The following is a 24,182-nucleotide window of genomic DNA, read 5'->3' as shown; positions in this document are numbered from 1 at the left end:
GTTTATCCAAGGACGAGCTATTTTTTTGATTACAATTCAGAAATATCCAGTGAGAAAAAGGACAGAGCAATATCGCAATCGTGTTTTTATAAATGTTAAGTGTATTACAATAGCTTTTCACCTTTTCTTCACAGTCGAAAAGAGCCGTCCTATTGAAAACAGCCTTCCTATTGAAAACAGCCTTCCTATTGAAAACAGCCTTCAAACTGAAAACAGCCTTCCTATTGAAAACAGCCTTCCTATTGAAAACAGCCTTCCTACTGAAAACAGTCTTCCTATTGAAAACAGCCTTCCTATTGAAAACAGTCTTCCTATTGAAAACAGCCTTCCTATTGAAAACAGCCTTCCTACTGAAAACAGCCTTCCTATTGAAAACAGCCTTCCTATTGAAAACAGTCTTCCTATTGAAAACAGCCTTCCTACTGAAAACAGTCTTCCTATTGAAAACAGCCTTCCTATTAAAAACAGCCTTACTACTGAAAACAGCTTTCCTATTGAAAACAGCCTTCCTATTGAAAACAGCCTTCCTACTGAAAACAGTCTTCCTATTGAAAACAGCCTTCCTATTGAAAACAGCCTTCCTACTGAAAACAGCTTTCCTATTGAAAACAGCCTTCCTATTGAAAACAGCCTTCCTATTGAAAACAGCCTTCCTACTGAAAACAGCTTTCCTATTGAAAACAGCCTTCCTACTGAAAACAGCCTTCCTATTGAAAACAGCCTTCCTATTGAAAACAGCCTTCCTACTGAAAACAGCTTTCCTATTGAAAACAGCCTTCCTACTGAAAACAGCTTTCCTATTGAAAACAGCCTTCCTATTGAAAACAGCCTTCCTATTGAAAACAGCCTTCCTACTGAAAACAGCTTTCCTATTGAAAACAGCCTTCCTACTGAAAACAGCTTTCCTATTGAAAACAGCCTTCCTACTGAAAACAGCCTTCCTATTGAAAACAGCCTTCCTATTGAAAACAGCCTTCCTACTGAAAACCACATTTGTTCCATTTGTTTTAACTGTCTTGAGTATGTAGACTTTGTGCCGTGGGTTTTGTGCGACACCGCGGTAGGAAATCCAATGAAAGAGATAAACGAAGCTGAAGCTCAATCATGGAGAGGTGACACCTTGAAGAAGATTTTTTCTCAACTGCTTTCTCACTTCGTTTGTATTGCTCTCATGTTTCTCTCATCACAAGTTTCCTCACTTTGATTCTTTCTCATTTTTTGACGTTCCCCTCATTCATTTAGATAAACGTAATCACATCACGTTTATATATTCCGGACACACACACACACACACACACACACACACACACACACACACACACACACACACACACACACACACACACACACACACACACACACACAAAAACGCACGCACGCACGCACGCACGCACGCACGCACGCACGCACGCACACACACACGCACACACACACACACACACACACACAGGTTGGCTGCTATTGACACGGTGACAAGGTGCCAACAGTAAGGAATAAGCCTTGTTGAAATAAACATTGTTGAAAAAGCATTTCCACAACAGAACGGAACAATAAGCCAAAGCCAATTGATACAACCTATGAAACACTTATGGACAGCAGGGTGCACTGGCTCAGCACGGGCTCAGCACGGGCTCAGCACTGGCTCAGCACTGGCTCAGCAAGGACTCAGCACGGGCTCCAGCATTGTCTCAGCACGGGCTCAGCATTGGCTCAGCATTGGCTCAGCACTGGCTCAGCACGGGCTCAGCATTGGCTCAGCACTGGCTCAGCAGGACTCAGCACGGGCTCAGCATTGTCTCAGCACGGGCTCAGCATTGGCTCAGCACTGGCTCAGCACTGGCTCAGCTTTGGCTCAGCATTGGCTCAGCACGGGCTCAGCATTGGCTCAGCACTGGCTCAGCACGGGGCTCAGCATTGGCTCAGCACTGGCTCCTTAAAGGACTCCAGCACGGGCTCACATTGTCTCAGCACGGGCTCAGCATTGGCTCAGCACTGGCTCAGCTTTGGCTCAGCTTTGGCTCAGCTATGGCTCAGCTATGGCTCAGGGCTCAGCATTGGCTCAGCACTGGCTCAGCATTGGCTCAGCATTGGCTCAGCACGGGCTCAGCATTGGCTCAGCACTGGCTCAGCACGGGCTCAGCACGGGCTCAGCATTGGCTCAGCACTGGCTCAGCATTGGCTCAGCACTGGCTCAGCACGGGCTCAGCATTGGCTCAGCACTGGCTCAGCTTTGGCTCAGCTTTGGCTCAGCTATGGCTCAGCTATGGCTCAGCATTGGCTCAGCACTGGCTCAGCTTTGGCTCAGCTATGGCTCAGCTGGCTCAGCATTGGCTCAGCACTGGCTCAGCATTGGCTCAGCTTTGGCTCAGCTATGGCTCAGCATTGGCTCAGCATTGGCTCAGCACTGGCTCAGCATTGGCTCAGCATTGGCTCAGCACGGGCTCAGCATTGGCTCAGCACTGGCTCAGCACGGGCTCAGCACGGGCTCAGCATTGGCTCAGCACGGGGCTCAGCATTGGCTCAGCATTGGCTCAGCACGGGCTCAGCATTGGCTCAGCACTGACTCAGCTTTGGCTCAGCTTTGGCTCAGCTATGGCTCAGCTATGGCTCAGCATTGGCTCAGCACTGGCTCAGCTTTGGCTCAGCTATGGCTCAGCATTGGCTCAGCATTGGCTCAGCATTGGCTCAGCACTGGCTCAGCTTTGGCTCAGCTATGGCTCAGCTTTGGCTCATTCTATGGCTCAGCACTGGCTCAGCTATGGCTCAGCTATGGCTCAGCACTGGCTCAGCACTGGCTCAGCACGGGCTCATCTATGGCTCAGCTATGGCTCAGCACTGGCTCAGCACTGGCTCAGCACTGGCTCAGCTATGGCTCAGCTATGGCTCAGCACTGGCTCAGCACTGGCTCAGCACGGGCTCATCTATGGCTCAGCTATGGCTCAGCACTGGCTCAGCACTGGCTCAGCACTGGCTCAGCTATGGCTCAGCACTGGCTCAGCACTGGCTCAGCACGGGCTCATCTATGGCTCAGCTATGGCTCAGCACTGGCTCAGCACTGGCTCAGCTTTGGCTCAGCATTGGCTCAGCACGGGCTCAGCATTGGCTCAGCACTGGCTCAGCACGGGCTCAGCATTGGCTCAGCACTGGCTCAGCAAGGACTCAGCACGGGCTCAGCATTGTCTCAGCACGGGCTCAGCATTGGCTCAGCACTGGCTCAGCTTTGGCTCAGCTTTGGCTCAGCTATGGCTCAGCTATGGCTCAGCATTGGCTAAGCATTGGCTCAGCACTGGCTCAGCTTTGGCTCAGCTTTGGCTCAGCTATGGCTCAGCATTGGCTCAGCATTGGCTCAGCACTGGCTCAGCATTGGCTCAGCATTGGCTCAGCACGGGCTCAGCATTGGCTCAGCACTGGCTCAGCACTGGCTCAGCACGGGCTCAGCATTGGCTCAGCACTGGCTCAGCATTGGCTCAGCACTGGCTCAGCACGGGCTCAGCATTGGCTCAGCACTGGCTCAGCTTTGGCTCAGCTTTGGCTCAGCTATGGCTCAGCTATGGCTCAGCATTGGCTCAGCACTGGCTCAGCTTTGGCTCAGCTATGGCTCAGCTTTGGCTCAGCATTGGCTCAGCACTGGCTCAGCATTGGCTCAGCTTTGGCTCAGCTATGGCCAGCATTGGTTCAGCATTGGCTCAGCACTGGCTCAGCATTGGCTCAGCATTGGCTCAGCACGGGCTCAGCATTGGCTCAGCACTGGCTCACCGGGCTCAGCACGGGCTCAGCATTGATCAGCACGGGCTCAGCATTGGCTCAGCATTGGCTCAGCACGGGCTCAGCATTGGCTCAGCACTGACTCAGCTTTGGCTCAGCTTTGGCTCAGCTATGGCTCAGCTATGGCTCAGCATTGGCTCAGCACTGGCTCAGCTTTGGCTCAGCTATGGCTCAGCATTGGCTCAGCATTGGCTCAGCATTGGCTCAGCACTGGCTCAGCTTTGGCTCAGCTATGGCTCAGCTTTGGCTCATTCTATGGCTCAGCACTGGCTCAGCTATGGCTCAGCTATGGCTCAGCACTGGCTCAGCACTGGCTCAGCACGGGCTCATCTATGGCTCGGCTATGGCTCAGCACTGGCTCAGCACTGGCTCAGCACTGGCTCAGCTATGGCTCAGCTATGGCTCTGCACTGGCTCAGCACTGGCTCAGCACGGGCTCATCTATGGCTCAGCTATGGCTCAGCACTGGCTCAGCACTGGCTCAGCACTGGCTCAGCTATGGCTCAGCACTGGCTCAGCACTGGCTCAGCACGGGCTCATCTATGGCTCAGCTATGGCTCAGCACTGGCTCAGCACTGGCTCAGCACTGGCTCAGCACTGGCTCAGCTTTGGCTCAGCATTGGCTCAGCACGGGCTCAGCATTGGCTCAGCACTGGCTCAGCACGGGCTCAGCATTGGCTCAGCACTGGCTCAGCAAGGACTCAGCACGGGCTCAGCATTGTCTCAGCACGGGCTCAGCATTGGCTCAGCACTGGCTCAGCTTTGGCTCAGCTTTGGCTCAGCTATGGCTCAGCTATGGCTCAGCATTGGCTAAGCATTGGCTCAGCACTGGCTCAGCTTTGGCTCAGCTTTGGCTCAGCTATGGCTCAGCATTGGCTCAGCATTGGCTCAGCATTGGCTCAGCATTGGCTCAGCACGGGCTCAGCATTGGCTCAGCACTGGCTCAGCACGGGCTCAGCACGGGCTCAGCATTGGCTCAGCACTGGCTCAGCATTGGCTCAGCACTGGCTCAGCACGGGCTCAGCATTGGCTCAGCACTGGCTCAGCTTTGGCTCAGCTTGGCTCAGCTATGGCTCAGCTATGGCTCAGCATTGGCTCAGCACTGGCTCAGCTTTGGCTCAGCTATGGCTCAGCTTTGGCTCAGCATTGGCTCAGCACTGGCTCAGCATTGGCTCAGCTTTGGCTCAGCTATGGCTCAGCATTGGCTCAGCACTGGCTCAGCACTGGCTCAGCATTGGCTCAGCATTGGCTCAGCACGGGCTCAGCATTGGCTCAGCACTGGCTCAGCACGGGCTCAGCACGGGCTCAGCATTGGCTCAGCACGGGCTCAGCATTGGCTCAGCATTGGCTCAGCACGGGCTCAGCATTGGCTCAGCACTGACTCAGCTTTGGCTCAGCTTTGGCTCAGCTATGGCTCAGCTATGGCTCAGCATTGGCTCAGCACTGGCTCAGCTTTGGCTCAGCTATAGCTCAACATTAGCTCAACATTGGCTCAGCATTGGCTCAGCACTGGCTCAGCTTTGGCTCAGCTATGGCTCAGCTTTGGCTCATTCTATGGTTCAGCACTGGCTCAGCTATGGCTCAGCTATGGCTCAGCACTGGCTCAGCACTGGCTCAGCACGGGCTCATCTATGGCTCAGCCATGGCTCAGCACTGGCTCAGCACTGGCTCAGCACTGGCTCCAGCTATGGCTCAGCTATGCCTCAGCACTGGCTCAGCACTGGCTCAACACGGGCTCATCTATGGCTCAGCTATGGCTCAGCACTGGCTCAGCACTGCTCAGCACTGGCTCAGCTATGGCTCAGCACTGGCTAGCACCGATCTGAGCGTTAGCAGTCTATCACGTACAGAACCATTGCAAACTAAGTAAGTTATCAGATTCCGCTTGGTCTCTGTCAACAGGGTTGTTATTTTGACCAGAGGAGGCTCTCCCAGCTGAGTGCTGGAGATCAGTGTTTCAGAGTCAACAGGGTGTTATTTTGACCAAAGGCTCTCCCGGCTGAGTGTGGAGATCAGTCTTTCAGAGTCTATTCAGTGCATGAAACCAGCAAATGTCACACTTTCAGCACTTATTTTCACTGTGAAAACATCAATCTACAAATGTTTTGGGAACTAGCAACAACACAACCTCTTTTAAAATGCCTGCTCTGTATTGGATGATAACTTGCTTGGTTGAGAGGGCTGTATTTGGAAAGCTTATGAGGCTCCTGTGGTTTTCCTCGTGTGTCTCTTTCTGATTACCATGGGAGTTTTTCACAGGTTTAGCACATCATCACACGAGGCACCTGTCAACCAATTAGAATGCATTAGCATAATGTAAATATTTTTATTTTACCAGGCAAGTCAGTTAAGAACAAATTCTTATTTTCAATGACGGCCTAGGAACAGTGGGTTAACTGCCTGTTCAGGGGCAGAAACGACAGATTTGTACCTTGTCAGCTCTGGGATTTGAACTTGCAACCTTCCGGTTACTAGTCCAGCGCTCTAACCACTAGGCTACCGCCTGCCGCCCCTCTACACTCCCCACTAGGCTACCCTGCCACCTCTACCACTCTAACCACTAGGCTACCCTGCCGCCTCTACACTCTAACCACTGGGCTGCCCTGCGCCTCTGCACTCTAACCACTAGGCTACCTCCTGCCACCTCTACACACTCTAACCACCAGGCTACCCTGCCACCTCTACGCTCCTGGCAACCACTAGGCTACCCTGCCGCCTCTACACTCTAACCACTAGGCTACCCTGCCACCTCTACACTCTAACCACTAGGCTACCCTGCCACCTCTACACTCTAACCACTAGGCTACCCTGCCACCTCTACACTCTAACCACTAGGCTACCCTGCCACCTCTACACTCTAACCACTAGGCTACCCTGCCACCTCTACACTCTAACCACTAGGCTACCCTGCCACCCCCTGCGCTCCAACCACTAGGCCACCTGCACGCCTCTCGCTCTAACCACTGGGCTACCTGCCGCCACACCTCTAACCACTAGGCTGCCCTGCCACCTCTACACTCTAACCACTAGGCTACCCTGCCACCTCTACACTCTAACCACTAGGCTACCCTGCCCCCTCTACACCCCCAACCACTAGGCCACCCCGCCGCCTCTACACTCTAACCACTAGGCTACCCTGCCACCTCTACACTCTAACCACTAGGCTACCCTGCCACCTCTACACTCTAACCACTAGGCTACCCTGCCGCCTCTACACTCTAACCACTAGGCTACCCCGCCGCCTCTGCACCTAACCACTAGGCTACCCTGCCGCCCTTACACCTAACCACTAGGCTGCCCTGCCGCCTCTACACTCTAACCACTGGGCTGCCCTGCCTCCCTCTGACCTCTAACCACTAGGCTACCCTGCCTCCTCTACACTCTAACCACTAGGCTACCCTGCCGCCTCTTACTCTAACCACTAGGCTACCTGCCTCTTCTACACTCTAACCACTAGCTACCCTCTGCCTCCTCTACACTCTAACCACTGAGGCTACCCTGCCGCCTCTGCACTCTAACCACTAGGCTGCCCTGCCGCCTCTGCACTCTAACCACCAGGCTACCCTGCCGCCCATACACTCTAACCACTAGGCTACGCTGCCGCCCCTACACTCTAACCACTAGGCTACCCTGCCGCCTCTACACTCTAACCACTAGGCTACCCTGTCACCCAAACTTCAGGATAACAGTGAGATGAAAGGAGAAACCCTTTAAACAAACAAGGGGATGGGGAACAATGTTTAGAGACTGGCTGATTATCAGATCAAATAAATTACAACAATGAATCGGTATAGTGTAAGAGACGGGTTGTATTGTTTAATGAAGTGTTTCGGTGTGTGTGTCGGTATGGAGTTTTTTACCTGTGATTGCGCGACTGGTATTCGACTGTATAAAAAAACAGTATCTAAGATGCTGCGACAAATAAGTAAGGCAGAGACATCGGTTGGTCCGGATAGATGGGCTGCTTGTCTCACCTATCTTCAGACATCTCCAGGGATGTCTGAGGCTCCTTATGTGGCTTTTCACTATTCCCCGCCATTAAACCCCCGTGGAAGAAAAGAGAAGAAAGTAAGAATGCCCTCCTTGGGCTGCTAACTTGACTCTTCCAGTCCACTGCCTGGGCATGCCTGTTGTTTTGCCAAAGTCTGGAATAATGAGGATGACAGAGCTCTGTACAAAAATCTGTGGGAAAGCTGGTTTGAGCTCAATGTTTCTTTTAAAAACAATTTTGCAGAGCAAATTCCCTAGAGCTGAAACTAGTTGCCCCTGTGTTAGTTGTGACAGCCCGAGTGATTGGATAATAACATGGGGTTTATATCGCTTTCATATCACTCAGTGCTTTATTTCTCTTTTCCTTCTGTGTGTTGAGAGCATTTTCTGCCTGGCTGCTCCGGGTTCTCGGCACCAGAGAAAGTCTGGTCCAGAGGAAGAGGAGGCTCACTCAGCAACCATGAATCCAGTCCACTTTAAAAAAACACACACTAAAAAAAAACATTGACGACAGAGAGAGAGTCTGGTCCAGAGGAAGAGGAGGCTCACTCAGCAACCATGAATCCAGTCCACTTTAAAAACACACACACTAAAAACCCATTGACGACAGAGAAAGTCTGGTCCAGAGGAAGAGGAGGCTCACTCAGCAACCATGAATCCAGTCCACTTTAAAAAACCATTGACGACAGAGAAAGAGCATTGGGGAGAGAAAAGCATAGAACAAAACCAATGGTGCCATTTTGCAAGTAAGTAAGTAAATGGAAAACACTGTTGCTTTTAGCACTGTCATTGGGGAAACAAACATGACCTGGCTGCTGACCTTTTATCTCTGGACTGTGGGACAAGATGAAAGACATACTTAACTGTGATATAACAAGATGAGCTTGCCTTTCAATCTGATTGGTTAGCATCCCCTTGCTATATCCTTTTAGTTTTACACGTGAATTCCCTTATATGGGAATTCCGCCCGGTGAAAAGAGAATTGCAATACCTATCAGTACATTGTGCTCCTTACTGTGACAAGTGTACATTACCATCAACACTAAACATAGCACCTACCTTTCACCTACTTTTCTATGGGTGATATCTATGATCTTCTACACATGTGTCTTAGAGAGATGAAGCAAGTCTTAGATACTTTTCTATATTTATATTTTATATTCATTCCTTAACTCTTGCGGTCATCTGATAGCTATTCACTGCATCAGTCATCGCTAGAGAGCGTCGGGGAGATGTTGGCCTTACAGGAATAGACATTCCGTTGGATTTCAGCTTCAGAGAAACATTACCGTAACCTGGCTGTAGTGAATCATTATGTCTGCCTTGTAGACTATAGGTTATTTCTTCTGGACTTGGCCCGCCAGACAGGAATCCTGTAAGCTCTCTCCCTCCCTCAACGGGGCTAAGCGGGTGACAGAGCAGAAATGAGAGGAGATTATGATTCCTGTTGCATGATTTCATGAGAAGAGAAGGCTGTTCATGGAGGTGACCTCTACCCACTGGGCACAGATCTAGTTTTCAACATCTAGATTTGATTTACATTGGTTTGAGGTGTCAACTAATGTGAATTCAAAATGAAATCAACCAGACAAATGTCACCATATCATTGGATTTAGGTTAAAAGTTACAAAATAAAAGTTACAATACAAAACAAGAATACACAATTCCTTATGTTCCCTTACGGCTGTGGTGTGACTGTGGTGTGACTGTGGTGTGGCTGTGGGTACGGCTGTGGTGTGACTGTGGTGTGACTGTGGTGTGACTGTGGTGTGGTTGTGTGGGTGGCTGTGGTACGGCTGTGGTGATTGCAGATTCCTCTCTAGTGCAGATGCACAGCAAACAGAATACATCAGAACCCTCTGGGTAAAGAGAGAATGGCAGAGCATTAACTGGTTACTTGAGCCCTGCGGGAGGGAGCAGAGGGGACCGGGAGGACCGGACAGGCAGAGAGGACAGGTAGAGGAGAGGACAGGCAGAGAGAGAGAGAGAGAGAGAGAGATAGAGAGAGAGAGAGAGAGAGAGAGAGAGAGAGAGAGAGAGAGAGAGAGAGAGAGAGAGAGAAATGGTATGGTCATTAAGCTGCATCATGATTGGACCCTCAGAAAGCTATCTTAAGTTGGGATTCTGCAGTTGCCGTTGGAAAAAGGCCATACAAGCTGTCCCTTGGCTTCTGCAGTGGGAATGTCTTAGACATGTATGTGTTTTTTCTCTCTCTATACAGTATGTTACATTTATAGTGGGAGTTGCCCTATAGGTACAAAAGTATGTGGACACGCCTTCAAAATGTGTAGATTCCGCTATTTCAGCCACACCAGTCGCTGACAGGTGTATAAAACCGAGCACACCGCCATGCAATCTCCATATGTAACAGTATAATTTTAAACATCCCCTCGCCCTTAATCTTCTGCATAGACATCGTTACCGATCGCTGCACAAAAGGGAACTACTGCTTCAGGTCTCAGAGCTATGACGTAACCGATTGAAACGCTATTTAGAAGAGCTAGCCGTTTCACATCCGTGACAAACACCGCCAGTTGGCCTCTGAACGTGACTTTCAACGTCAACGTCTTTGGATGCCACTTTTCCAACAAGTCAGTTCCTCAAATTCACTGAACGGAACCGCCTGGGGCTGAAGGGCGTAAAAACGTCTGTCCTCGGTTGCAACACTCCTACCGAGTTCCGAACTGCCAGCACAAGAACGGTTTGTCGGGCGCCTCATGAAATGGGTTTCCACTGCCGAGCAGCAGCACAAAGCCTAAGATCACAATCTGGAGTGGTGTAAAGCTTGCCGCCATTGGACTCTGGAGCAGTGGAAACGCGTTCTCTGGAGTGATGAATCACGCTTCACAATCTGGCAGTCTGACGGACGAATCTGGGTTTGTCGGATGCCAGGAGAACGCTACCTGCCTGAATGAATAACGCCAAGGAATAATGGTCTGTGGCTGTTTTTAGTGGTTCGGGCTAGACCCCTTGGTTCCAGTGAAGGGAAATCTTAACACTACAGCATACATTCTAGACAATTCTATGCTTCCAAATTTGTGGCAACAGTTTGGGGAAGGCCCTTTCCTGTTTCAGCATGACAGTGCCCCTGTGCACAAAGCGAGGTCCTACAGAAATGGTTTGTCGAGATCGGTGTGGAAGAACTTGACTGGCCTGCACACTCGACCTCACCAATGCTCTTGTGGCTGAGCCTGTCCCTGAGCCTTCCCAGAGGAGTGGAGGCTGTTATAGCAGCAAAGGGGGACCAACTCCATATTAATGATTTTTGAATGAGATGTTCGGCGAGCAGGTGTTCACATGCTTTTGTCATGTAGCGTACCGTGACTGACAGTATAGTGACTCAGACAGAATAGTATAGGATAGACTAGCGAAACAAGGAAAACACTTTTTTCAATGCTTGAGAGAAAATAAAATTTAAGCTCAAGGCAGCTGACTGCATGTACAATGCTTTTTTAAAGGCAGCTTTTTGTGTATGTGTGAATCTTCATGATCTCAATCATTTTACATTTTAGACATTTTATTTCACCTTTATTTAACCAGGTAGGCAAGCTGAGAACAAGTTCTCATTTACAATTGCGACCTGGCCAAGATAAAGCAAAGCAGTTCGACACATACAACGACACAGAGTTACACATGGAGTAAAACAAACATACAGTCAATAATACAGTATAAACGAGTCTATATACGATGTGAGCAAATGAGGTGAGATAAGGGAGGTAAAGGCAAAAAAAGGCCATGGTGGCAAAGTAAATACAATATAGCAAGTAAAACACTGGAATGGTTGATTTGCAATGGAAGAATGTGCAAAGTAGAAATAAAAATAATGGGGTGCAAAGGAGCAAAATAAATAAATCAATTAAATACAGTTGGGAAAGAGGTAGTTGTTTGGGCTAAATTATAGGTGGGCTATGTACAGGTGCAGTAATCTGTGAGCTGCTCTGACAGTTGGTGCTTAAAGCTAGTGAGGGAGATAAGTGTTTCCAGTTTCAGAGATTTTTGTAGTTCGTTCCAGTCATTGGCAGCAGAGAACTGGAAGGAGAGGCGACCAAAGAAATAATTGGTTTTGGGGGTGACTAGAGAGATATACCTGCTGGAGCGCGTGCTACAGGTGGGGGCTGCTATGGTGACCAGCGAGCTGAGATAATCAAATCAAAATCAAATCAAATTTATTTATATAGCCCTTCGTACATCAGCTGATATCTCAAAGTGCTGTACAGTTACCCAGCCTAAAACCCCAAACAGCAAGCAATGCAGGTGTAGAAGCACGATAAGGGGGGACTTTACCTAGCAGGGTCTTGTAGATGACCTGGAGCCAGTGGGTTTGGCGACGAGTATGAAGCGAAGGCCAGCCAACGAGAGCGTACAGGTCGCAATGGTGGGAAGTATAAGGGCTTTGGTGACAAAACGGATTGCACTGTGATAGACTGCATCCAATTTGTTGAGTAGGGTATTGGAGGCTATTTTGTAAATGACATCGCCAAAGTCGAGGATTGGTAGGATGGTCAGTTTTACAAGGGTATGTTTGGCAGCATGAGTGAAGGATGCTTTGTTGCGAAATAGGAAGCCAATTCTAGATTTAACTTTGGATTGGAGATGTTTGATATGGGTCTGGAAGGAGAGTTTGCAGTCTAACCAGACACCTAAGTATTTGTAGTTGTCCACGTATTCTAACTCAGAGCCGTCCAGAGTAGTGATGTTGGACAGGCGGGTAGGTGCAGGTAGCGATCGGTTGAAGAGCATGCATTTAGTTTTACTTGTATTTAAGAGCAATTGGAGGCCACGGAAGGAGAGTTGTATGGCATTGAAGCTTGCCTGGAGGGTTGTTAACACAGTGTCCAATTCATAAGCCGAGTATTGCTTCTTTCTTCCCCACACAGAGGTAGTTATGACAAAGTTGAGGACTTTCGACAACACACACCGTACTGTACAATGGGCTAGGTGGATGAAGGACAGACTGGGCTAGGTGGATGAAGGACAGACTGTGCTAGGTGGATGAAGGACAGACTGGGCTAGGTGGATGAAGGACAGACTGGGCTAGGTGGATGAAGGACAGACTGGGCTAGGTGGATGAAGGACAGACTGGGCTAGGTGGATGAAACAGACTAGGCTAGGTGGATGAAGGACAGACTGGGCTAGGTGGATGAAGGACAGACTGGGCTAGGTGGATGAAGGACAGACTGGGCTAGGTGGATGAAGGACAGACTGGGCTAGGTGGATGAAGGACAGACTGGGCTTGGTGGATGAAGGACAGACTGGGCTAGGTGGATGAAGGACAGACTGGGCTAGGTGGATGAAGGACAGACTGGGCTAGGTGGATGAAGGACAGACTGGGCTAGGTGGATGAAGGACAGACTGGGCTAGGTGGATGAAACAGACTAGGCTAGGTGGATGAAGGACAGACTGGGCTAGGTGGATGAAGGACAGACTGGGCTAGGTGGATGAAGGACAGACTGGGCTAGGTGGATGAAGGACAGACTGGGCTAGGTGGATGAAGGACAGACTGGGCTTGGTGGATGAAGGACAGACTGGGCTAGGTGGATGAAGGACAGACTGGGCTAGGTGGATGAAGGACAGACTGGGCTAGGTGGATGAAGGACAGACTGGGCTTGGTGGATGAAGGACAGACTGGGCTAGGTGGATGAAGGACAGACTGGGCTAGGTGGATGAAGGACAGACTGGGCTAGGTGGATGAAGGACAGACTGGGCTAGGTGGATGAAACAGACTAGGCTAGGTGGATGAAGGACAGACTGGGCTAGGTGGATGAAGGACAGACTGGGCTAGGTGGATGAAGGACAGACTGGGCTAGGTGGATGAAGGACAGACTGGGCTAGGTGGATGAAGGACAGACTGGGCTAGGTGGATGAAGGACAGACTGGGCTAGGTGGATGAAACAGACTGGGCTAGGTGGATGAAGGACAGACTGGGCTAGGTGGATGAAGGACAGACTGGGCTAGGTGGATGAAGGACAGACTGGGCTGGGGATGAAGGACAGACTGGGCTAGGTGGATGAAGGACAGACTGGGCTTGGTGGATGAAGGACAGACTGGGCTAGGTGGATGAAGGACAGACTGGGCTAGGTGGATGAAGGACAGACTGGGCTAGGTGGATGAAGGACAGACTGGGCTTGGTGGATGAAGGTCAGACTGGGCTAGGTGGATGAAGGACAGACTGGGCTAGGTGGATGAAGGACAGACTGGGCTAGGTGGATGAAGGACAGACTGGGCTAGGTGGATGAAGGACAGGCTGGGCTAGGTGGATGAAGGACAGACTGGGCTAGGTGGATGAAACAGACTGGGCTAGGTGGATGAAGGACAGACTGGGCTAGGTGGATAAAGGACAGACTGGGCTAGGTGGATGAAGGACAGACTGGGCTAGGTGGATAAAGGACAGACTGGGCTTGGTAGATAAAGGACAGACTGGGCTAGGTGGATGAAACAGACTGGGCTAGGTGGATGAAGGACAGACTGGGCTAGGTGGATGAAACAGACTGGGCTAGGTGGATGAAGGACAGACTGGGCTAGGTGGATGAAGGACAGACTGGGCTAGGTGGATGAAACAGACTGGGCTAGGTGGATGAAGGACAGACTGGGCTAGGTGGATGAAGGACAGACTGGGCTAGGTGGATGAAGAACAGACTGGGCTAGGTGGATGAAACAGACTGGGCTAGGTGGATGAAAGACACACTATTATCTCAGCTTGTCCCCTGACTCCAGTGATTGACAGCTCCTTTATAAGGCAGAGGTGATAATCCCCAAGGGTACACCTGAGAAAGGTCAGACACATCTGTGGTAAATGGAGTGTGTGCTTGGTGTGTCTTTGTGTGTGTGTATTTATGTGTCTGTATATGTGTGTGTGTGTGTGTGTGTGTGTGTATTTGTCTTTGTGTGTGCGTGTATTTATGTGTCTGTATATGTGTGTGTGTGTGTATATTTGTCTTTGTGTGTGTGTGTATTTATGTGTCTGTATATGTGTGTGCGTGTGTGTGTATGTTTGTCTTTGTGTGTGTGTATTTGTGTCTGTATATGTGTGTGTATTTATGTGTCTGTATATGTGTGTGTGTGTGTATATTTGTCTTTGTGTGTGTGTGTGTGTATTTATGTGTCTGTATAGGTGTGTGCGTGTGTGTGTATGTTTGTCTTTGTGTGTGTGTGTATTTACGTGTCTGTATAGGTGTGTGCGTGTGTGTGTATGTTTGTCTTTGTGTGTGTGTATTTGTGTCTGTATATGTGTGTGTATTTATGTGTGTGTATTTATGTGTCTGTATATGTGTGTGTATTTATGTGTCTGTGTGTGTGTATGTTTGTCTTTGTTGTGTGTATTTGTGTCTGTATATGTGTGTGTATTTACGTGTCTGTATATGTGTGTGCGTGTGTGTGTATGTTTGTCTTGTGTGTGTGTATTTGTGTCTGTATATGTGTGTGTATTTATGTGTCTGTATATGTGTGTGTATTTATGTGTCTGTATATGTGTGCGTGTGTGTGTATGTTTGTCTTTGTGTGTTTGTATGTTTGTGTCTGGAAGATCATGGACCACAGATCGAGCCAAATGTAATCACGACATTCACTCTTTTATTCACATATAGAACCATCTATACAGTAGAGAACTGACAGCAGAACCATCTATACAGTAGAGAACTGATAGCAGAACCATCTATACAGTAGAGAACTGACATATAGTAGAACCATCTATACAGTACAGAACTGACATATAGCAGAACCATCTATACAGTACAGAACTGACATATAGCAGAACCATCTATACAGTAGAGAACTGATAGCAGAACCATCTATACAGTAGATAACTGACATATAGTAGAACCATCTATACAGTAGAGAACTGATAGCAGAACCATCTATACAGTAGATAACTGACATATAGTAGAACCATCTATACAGCATAGAACTGATAGCAGAACCATCTATACAGTACAGAACTGATAGCAGAACCATCTATACAGTAGAGAACTGATAGCAGAACCATCTATACAGTAGAGAACTGATAGCAGAACCATCTATACAGTACAGAACTGATAGCAGAACCATCTATACAGTACAGAACTGACAGCAGAACCATCTATACAGTACAGAACTGATAGCAGAACCATCTATACAGTATAGGACTGACATATAGTAGAACCATCTATACAGTATAGAACTGACATATAGTAGAACCATCTATACAGAGAGAACTGATAGCAGAACCATCTATACAGTAGAGAACTGACATATAGTAGAACCATCTATACAGTATAGAACTGATAGCAGAACCATCTATACAGTAGAGAACTGATAGCAGAACCATAGAGAACTGACAGAACCATCTATACAGTATAGAACTGATAGCAGAACCATCTATACAGTACAGACCTGACAGCAGAACCATCTATACAGTATAGAACTGACAGCAGAACCATCTATACAGTATAGGACTGATATATAGTAGAACCATCTATACAGTACAGAACTGACAGCAGAACCATCTATACAGTATAGGACTGACATAGAGCAGAACCATCTATACAGTAGAGAACTGATATAAAGCAGAACCATCTATACAGTATAGAACTGACAGCAGAACCATCTATACAGTATAGAACTGATAGCAGAACCATCTATACAGTACAGAACTGACAGCAGAACCATCTATACAGTACAGAACTGATAGCAGAACCATCTATACAGTAGAGAACTGACATATAGTAGAACCATCTATACAGTATAGATCTGACAGCAGAACCATCTATACAGTATAGAACTGACAGCAGAACCATCTATACAGTATAGAACTGATAACAGAACCATCTATACAGTATAGAACTGACAGCAGAACCATCTATACAGTATAGGACTGATATATAGTAGAACCATCTATACAGTACAGAACTGACAGCAGAACCATCTATACAGTATAGGACTGACATAGAGCAGAACCATCTATACAGTAGAGAACTGATATAAAGCAGAACCATCTATACAGTATAGATCTGACAGCAGAACCATCTATACAGTATAGAACTGACAGCAGAACCATCTATACAGTATAGGACTGACATAGAGCAGAACCATCTATACAGTATAGGACTGACATAGAGCAGAACCATCTATACAGTAGAGAACTGATATAAAGCAGAACCATCTATACAGTATAGGACTGACAGCAGAACCATCTATACAGTATAGAACTGACAGCAGAACCATCTATACAGTATAGGACTGACATAGAGCAGAACCATCTATACAGTAGAGAACTGACATAGAGCAGAACCATCTATACAGTATAGGACTGACATAGAGCAGAACCATCTATACAGTATAGGACTGACATATACCATAAATATGCCTCCATTGTCCCTAACAAAAATATCACAAGTTACAAACAATAACAAAGTCATCACTGTCGGCATAGAGCACATGACTTACAGTAAGCAGCAGGGGGTGTATGCAGCAGGGGGTGTATGCAGCAGGGGGTATATGCAGCAGGGGTGTATGCAGCAGGGGATATATGCAGCAGGGGTGTATGCAGCAGGGGGTATATGCAGCAGGGGTGTATGCAGCAGGGGGTATATGCAGCAGGGGGTGTATGCAGCAGGGGGTATATGCAGCAGGGGTATATGCAGCAGGGGTGTATGCATATGCAGCAGGGGTGTATGCAGCAGGGGTGTATGCAGCAGGGGGTATGCAGCAGGGGGTATATGCAGCAGGGGTGTATGCAGGGGGTGTATACAGCAGGGGTGTATGCAGCAGGGGTGTATGCAGCAGGGGGTGTATGCAGCAGGGGTGTATGCAGCAGGGGTATATGCAGCAGGGGGTATATGCAGCAGGGGGTATATGCAGCAGGGGGTGTATGCAGCAGGGGTGTATGCAGTGGGGTATATGCAGCAGGGGTGTATGCAGCAGGGGGTGTATGCAGCAGGGGTGTATGCAGCAAGGGGTGTATGCAGCAGGGGTATATGCAGCAGGGGGTATATGCAGCAGGGGTGTATGCAGCAGGGGTGTATGCAGCAGGGGTGTATGCAGCAGGGGGTATATGCAGCAGGGGGTGTATGCAGCAGGGGGTATATGCAGCAGGGGGTGTATGCAGCAAAGGGTGTATGCAGCAGGGGGTATATGCAGCAAAGGGTGTATGCAGCAGGGGGTGTATGCAGCAAAGGGTGTATGCAGCAGGGGGTGTATGCAGCAAAGGGTGTATGCAGCAGGGGGTGTATGCAGCAAAGGGTGTATGCAGCAGGGGGTATATGCAGCAAAGGGTGTATGCAGCAGGGGGTATATGCAGCAAAGGGTGTATGCAGCAGGGGGTGTATGCAGCAAAGGGTATATGCAGCAGGGGGTGTATGCAGCAAAGGGTGTATGCAGCAGGGGGTGTATGCAGCAAAGGGTGTATGCAGCAGGGGTATATGCAGCAGGGGGTATATGCAGCAGGGGGTGTATGCAGCAAAGGGTGTATGCAGCAGGGGGTGTATGCAGCAGGGGGTGTATGCAGCAAAGGGTGTATGCAGCAGGGGGTATATGCAGCAGGGGGTATATGCAGCAGGGGGTGTATGCAGCAGGGGTGTATGCAGCAGGGGGTGTATGCAGCAGGGGGTGTATGCAGCAGGGGGTGTATGCAGCAGGGGTGTATGCAGCAGGGGGTGTATGCAGCAGGGGGTGTATGCAGCAGGGGGTATATGCAACAGGGGGTGTATGCAGCAGGGGGTGTATGCAGCAGGGGGTGTATGCAGCAGGGGGTGTATGCAGCAGGGGGTGTACACCATGAGCAACTGCTCTGATAAACGTCATGAATACGTACAACATCAGCATCTGTCAGAAGCAGTTTGAGCTAGATGTCCTGAGCATAACTTTGCACAACACTGTCATCAAAGCACTACATATATGTCATGTCTTTGACTATATCCGTGGGCCTCTACAATCTACATCCATGGCTATATACAAAAGTGTATTCGGGTTCCTTATGAGTACATTGCATTGTATTGTTCATAAAACCCTTTGTAGTCGAGATAAAATAAAATACAATTATAGTAGGCAAATGCAGCTGCAATATTGCCAATGTATATTTTTCATCAAAGCGAAGGAAATGGAAACATTGACACACTTATTGACACACCGGGGCACCAGGCAGGCAGCAGGCAGGTACACGCACTCAGTTCTTATTTTAATGTTGTATATTAAAACGTCCAGTGTTGTTGGAGGTGCTCCGTCAAACTAAAAGCTGTTGAGGTGGAATATCAGTGCTCTGTGAGACAGCAGTCAGTGACTGTGACGCTGTGTGACGCTGTCATAACAGACCATCCTTTGGCCTGCCTTTCTCAGTGCTTTTCTTGTCTCCATCAGAGCCTGCAGATGTGACACACCATAGCCTGCTCCTCCTCTCCTCTCCTCTCCTCTCCTCTCCTCTCCTCTCCTCTCAGCATGAGGAGCACCATAGAGATGCTCTTCCCTCTCAGATCCAGGACAGGTACCCTTACTCGTGAATGGATTCTCATCCCTCTTACGTAGCCTACAATAACTCATTGAATTCCAAGAGCGTTGGTTCGTTGTATTCGGTTTCTCTCTCATCCTTGAAGTGGATGCTGACGTATGGTTTCTTCAGAGTGGCACTTCCCTCCCTCCCTCCCATCCCTCCCTCCCTCCCATCCCTCCCTCCCTCCCTCCCTCCCTCCCTCCCTCCCTCCCTCCCTCCCTCCCTCCCTCCCTCCCTCCCTCCCTCCCTCCCTCCCTCCCTCCCTCCAGGAGAATATACTTATTTAAACTCTTTCGTCCCCACAAATCTTATCCATTTCCTGCATCCACGCTAATCAACCTTGGTTCTTTCAGCGTGTTTTATTCATTGTAAGCGTGTGTTCAGAGTCTGAAACACTGTATCCATTATTCTATCTCTCACTCGTTTGTCATTGTCCATGTGACACAATGTATTGTACAGACACTCAGTGGTCATGACAGGGTGCTGTGGACTACATTCAGGTCAGCTACAGAGCTCTCTCCTCTCCAGGCTTCAAAGACCAGAGTCCATATCGTGTCCCATTGAGTGCTCTGTCTTGTAACACCATCTTGGATGTTGCTCATGCCATCCACTCTCATCCTCTGCTGGCTCTGTTACAGCATTACTCTCAAGATCAGATCTTAAAAAAAAAAAAATTGTTATGGGTTCAAAGTTCATAGCCAAAGTACAGAAGACAATGTAGAGTTAATATTATACAAGCCTCAAACAGTCTCATCTCAAATAAAACATTACAAGCCTCAGTAGGAAATCTGTTTGTTACTTGACCTATTGTGCAGTAGTGTGGTACATCTTAAATATTCCAACACCAGGGTCTCAAAAGCTGTAAAGGGTCAGAAGTTGGCATTCTGGAACAACCTACAGGTCTCAACACCACAGCCGATCACCCATTAGCTGTGAATGCCATCTGATTTTCCTCTTCATGAAATAGTACATCTTCTCTCGGTATTTTAGTTAACATTCACAGTCCGAGCAGCCAATAGCAAGGCCACGTTTTTGTTGTTGTTGTTACAAGGCCAGAGAATTTGTTGTGATCAATACTCTTTCCTGGTCGTTACATCCGCAGCAGATCATTTTTGACAATCGTTCTCTGTCTCTTTTAAAAATAGACCCATGTACTGCGAGTCTGAGTGAAATGATAATTCCCTGTGCCCTTTCCACTTTACTTTAGTATCATGTGTCCTACCTTTTGAATGGGCTTCACGATTATGTCATAACATTTGTGAAAATGCATTTAAGATAAAAAAATATATTCGTGTTTTTGGATAAATGTACTAAGTTTTTGCGCTTGAAGACCATTGCGCAACATTTTTGCCCAATGAAGGTAATTCATAAAGAGTCCAGAAACGACCAGGCTGAGGGGCAGTCACTTCCTGGTAAATTTCACCATGTATATTTTTTTGCCTCATATTTCAAAGATCCAGACATATGTTGATGAGTGCAGATTGTTCTCACCGTCGTCATATCATTTTGTAAAGTATGTGAATAAAACCAAGTATGCGTTGCCAGTTCTATAAAAAATCTGAATGTACATACATGTTTACAATATTTACAATGCTAAAGACTACTATATCCAACACTTCAAGGAATGGTTTACCCAAATGACAAAATAACCTGTTGTTTTGATCACCCTGTAAGCAGCATATGGACGAGATATGACATAAAGTCATGCTTTTGCCCTGGCTCTGTTTCCGCAGTCATCAGACCGATATTAGCATTTTTTTGCACATCATGTTCAAAAGTGCCCAAAATTGATTGTATATCTCAACAAAGTCAGACATACGATTTGAACACGATGCGCGACAAATGCTAATATCGCTACCATGAATTTAATGTGCTAACAAATGCTAATATCGGTCCCATGAATTTAATGTGCTAACAAATGCTAATATCGGTCCCATGAATTTAATGTGCTAACAAATGCTAATATCGCTCCCATGAATTTAATGTGCTAACAAATGCTAATATCGGTCCCATGAATTTAATGTGCTAACAAATGCTAATATCGGTCCCATGAATTTAATGTGCTAACAAATGCTAATATCGCTCCCATGAATTTAATGTGCTAACAAATGCTAATATCGCTCCCATGAATTGAATGTGCTAACAAATGGTAAATTGTTACCATGTGAAAACTAAGCCAAAGCATGGATTGCTGTCATACCTCGTCCATTGACTGCTAACGGGAAACCAATAGAATTTCATAATTTGAGTGAACAACGCCCTTACTCAGTCTTTCTTTCAGATGATTGCACCAATATATCAAATTGTGGATATTTTTGTGTGTTTATGTGGCACAATGTGTCAGTGATTCACAGTACCAGGCTCCCCATCAAACATACATGGAGTCCAACTGAGTAATAGATTCCATACACTGCAGTTCTAAAATGGAATGTTATCAGGGGAGTGTTTGTTTTGGGGGGGTGGTCAGTAGACGGTCTCCTTGATGATGTTGGAGGAAAAGGTGTGGTTACTGGAGATGCTGGTGGAGTGTCTTATCAGAACACGTCTCTGTTTCTTGCGACGACACGGCACGCAGAAGCAGCGGAGCGTGTTGAAGAAGATCTCCCGGTAGTTGGCTGAGACCAGGTTGTAGAGGACTGGGTTGACAGCTGAGCTCACGTAGAAGAGGACGTTGGTCACCATGAAGAAGTAGTGGTAGTAATCATATCCTTCCCTGTCGGGGAGGTGGGGTGAGGAGGGGGTGGGTGGAGGGTAGCACAGGGAGGTGGGAGTCGGTGGGTGGAGGGTTGCACAGGGAGGTGGGGTAGATAGGGGGAGGTGGGAGTAGGGGAGGTAGGAGTAGGTGGGTGGAGGGTTGCACAGGGAGGTGGGAGTAGATAGGGGAGGTGGGAGTAGGGGGAGGTAGGGAGTAGGTGGGTGGAGGGTTGCACAGGGAGGTGGGAGTCGGTATGGGGAGGTGGGAGTAGGGAGGTAGGAGTAGGTGGGTGGAGGGTTGCACAGGGAGGTGGGAGTCGGTAGGGAGGTGGGAGTTGGTAGGGGAGGTGTGAGTAGGTCGGTGGAGGGTAGCACAGGGAGGGTGCGGGGAGGTGGGAGGAATGGCACACAGGGTGGTGGGAGTAGGTGGGGAGGTGGGAGGAGGGGTGCGGAGGTGGGAAGGGGGCACAGGGAGGTTGGGGGAGGTGGGAGGAAGGGAGCACAGGGAGGTGGGAGGAGGGGAGCACAGGGAGGTGGGAGGAGGGGAACAGGGAGGGAGGTGGGAGGAGGGGAACACAGGGAGGTGGGAGGAGGGGAACACAGGGAGGTGGGAGGAGGGGAACACAGGAAGGTGGGAGGAGGGGAACACAGGGAGGTGGGAAGAGGGGAGCACAGGGAGGTGGGAGGAGGAACACAGGGAGGTGGGAGGAGGGGCACAGGGAGGTGGGAGGAGGGGAACATAGGGAGGTGGGAGGAGGGGAACACAGGGAGGTGGGAGGAGGGGAGCATAGGGAGGTGGGAGGAGGGGAGCACAGGGAGGTGGGAGGAGGGCACAGGGAGGTGGGAGGAGGGGAGCACAGGGAGGTGGGAGGAGGGGAACACAGGGAGGTGGGAGGAGGGGAACACAGGGAGGTGGGAGGAGGGCACAGGGAGGTGGGAGGAGGGGAACACAGGGAGGTGGGAGGAGGGGAGCACAGGGAGGTGGGGGCGAGGAGGGAGGAGGTGGGGGCGAGGAGGGAGGAGGTGGGGGGAAGGAGGGGAGCACAGGGAGGCGAGGGGGAGGCGGGGGGGAGGAGGGAGGAGGGGATAAAGAATCCATGTATTTTATTGACACATACAATGCTAAACATGTCAACTAATTTGTCATTGTAAATTAAGGGAAATGTTTGCTCATAGTTTTCCACATTATAAACCACATTATTGTTGACCAAATGTTTTCCTACCATCCTTTTCAAGACAGATGTGTTTAAATTGACCACTAGGTCTCAGATGATAAAGGAGTGGAGTACACCTGTGAAGCATATCAGGTTAGGAACCGGAACCGGAACCCTACCCCTAACCTGAACCTGAACCTGAACCCTAACCTGAACCCTAACCTAACACGAACCCTAACCTGAACCCTAACCTGAACCTGAACCTGAACCCTAACCTGAACCCTAACCTGAACATGAACTTGAACCCTAACCTGATCCCTAACCTGAACCTGAACCTGAACCCTAACCTGAACCTGAACCCTAACCTGAACCCTAACCCTAACCTGAACCCTAACACTAACCTGAACCCTAACCCTAACCTTAACCCTAACCTGAACCCTAACCTGAACCTGAACCCTAACCCTAACCCTAACCCTAACCTGAACCCTAACCCTAACCTGAACATGAACCTTAACCTTAACCCTAACCCTAACCCTAACCCTAACCCTAACCTGAACCCTAACCTGATCCCTAACCTGAACCCTAACCTGAACCTGAACCCTAACCTGAACCCTAACACTAACCTGAAACCTAACCCTAACCTTAACCCTAACCTGAACCCTAACCTGAACCTGAACCCTAACCCTAACCCTAACCTGAACCCAAACCCTAACCCTAACCCTAACCTGAACCTTAACCTTAACCCTAACCCTAACCCTAACCCTAACCTGAACCCTAACCTGAACCTGAACCCTAACTCTAACCTGAACCTAACACTAACCCTAACCTGAACCCTAACCCTAACCTGAACCCTAACCCTAACCTAACCTGAACCCTAACCCTAACCCTAACCTGAACCCTAACCTGAACCCTATCCTGAACCCTAACCTAACCCTAACCCTAACCTGAACCCTAACCCTAACCCCAACCCTAACCCTAACCTGAACCCTAACCTGAACCCTAACCCTAACCTGAACCTAACCTTAACCCTAACCTGAACCCTAACCTAACCTAACCTTAACCCTAACCCTAACCTGAACCCTAACCCTAACCTGAACCTAACCCTAACCTGAACCCTAACCC

General features: G+C 48.7%; 1 protein-coding gene across 3 annotated transcripts in view; it reads right to left on the bottom strand.

Moving 5' to 3' along the window:
- LOC118377025 (neurotensin receptor type 1-like) overlaps positions 1-24,182 on the bottom strand; it is a 118,107-nt gene that overhangs the window by 25,623 nt on the left and 68,302 nt on the right. Inside the window, exon 4 of one of the 3 annotated variants that reach the window (XR_008082648.1) lies at positions 21,413-21,925. The exons of 1 other annotated variant lie outside the window; for it this stretch is intronic. Coding sequence is in view for 1 of the 2 variants with exons in the window: in XM_052481618.1 (XP_052337578.1) it covers positions 21,676-21,925 (250 nt within the window). In the remaining variant the exon portion in view is untranslated. Of the gene's footprint in view, positions 1-19,491; positions 21,926-24,182 lie in introns of those variants that run through there. One more of the 3 variants, XM_052481618.1, reaches the window with a different exon arrangement.

Source organism: Oncorhynchus keta, chromosome 27, assembly GCF_023373465.1.
Source record: "Oncorhynchus keta strain PuntledgeMale-10-30-2019 chromosome 27, Oket_V2, whole genome shotgun sequence".
Taxonomy (NCBI): Eukaryota; Metazoa; Chordata; class Actinopteri; order Salmoniformes; family Salmonidae; genus Oncorhynchus; species Oncorhynchus keta.
This window is presented reverse-complemented; position numbering and strand designations above follow the sequence as displayed.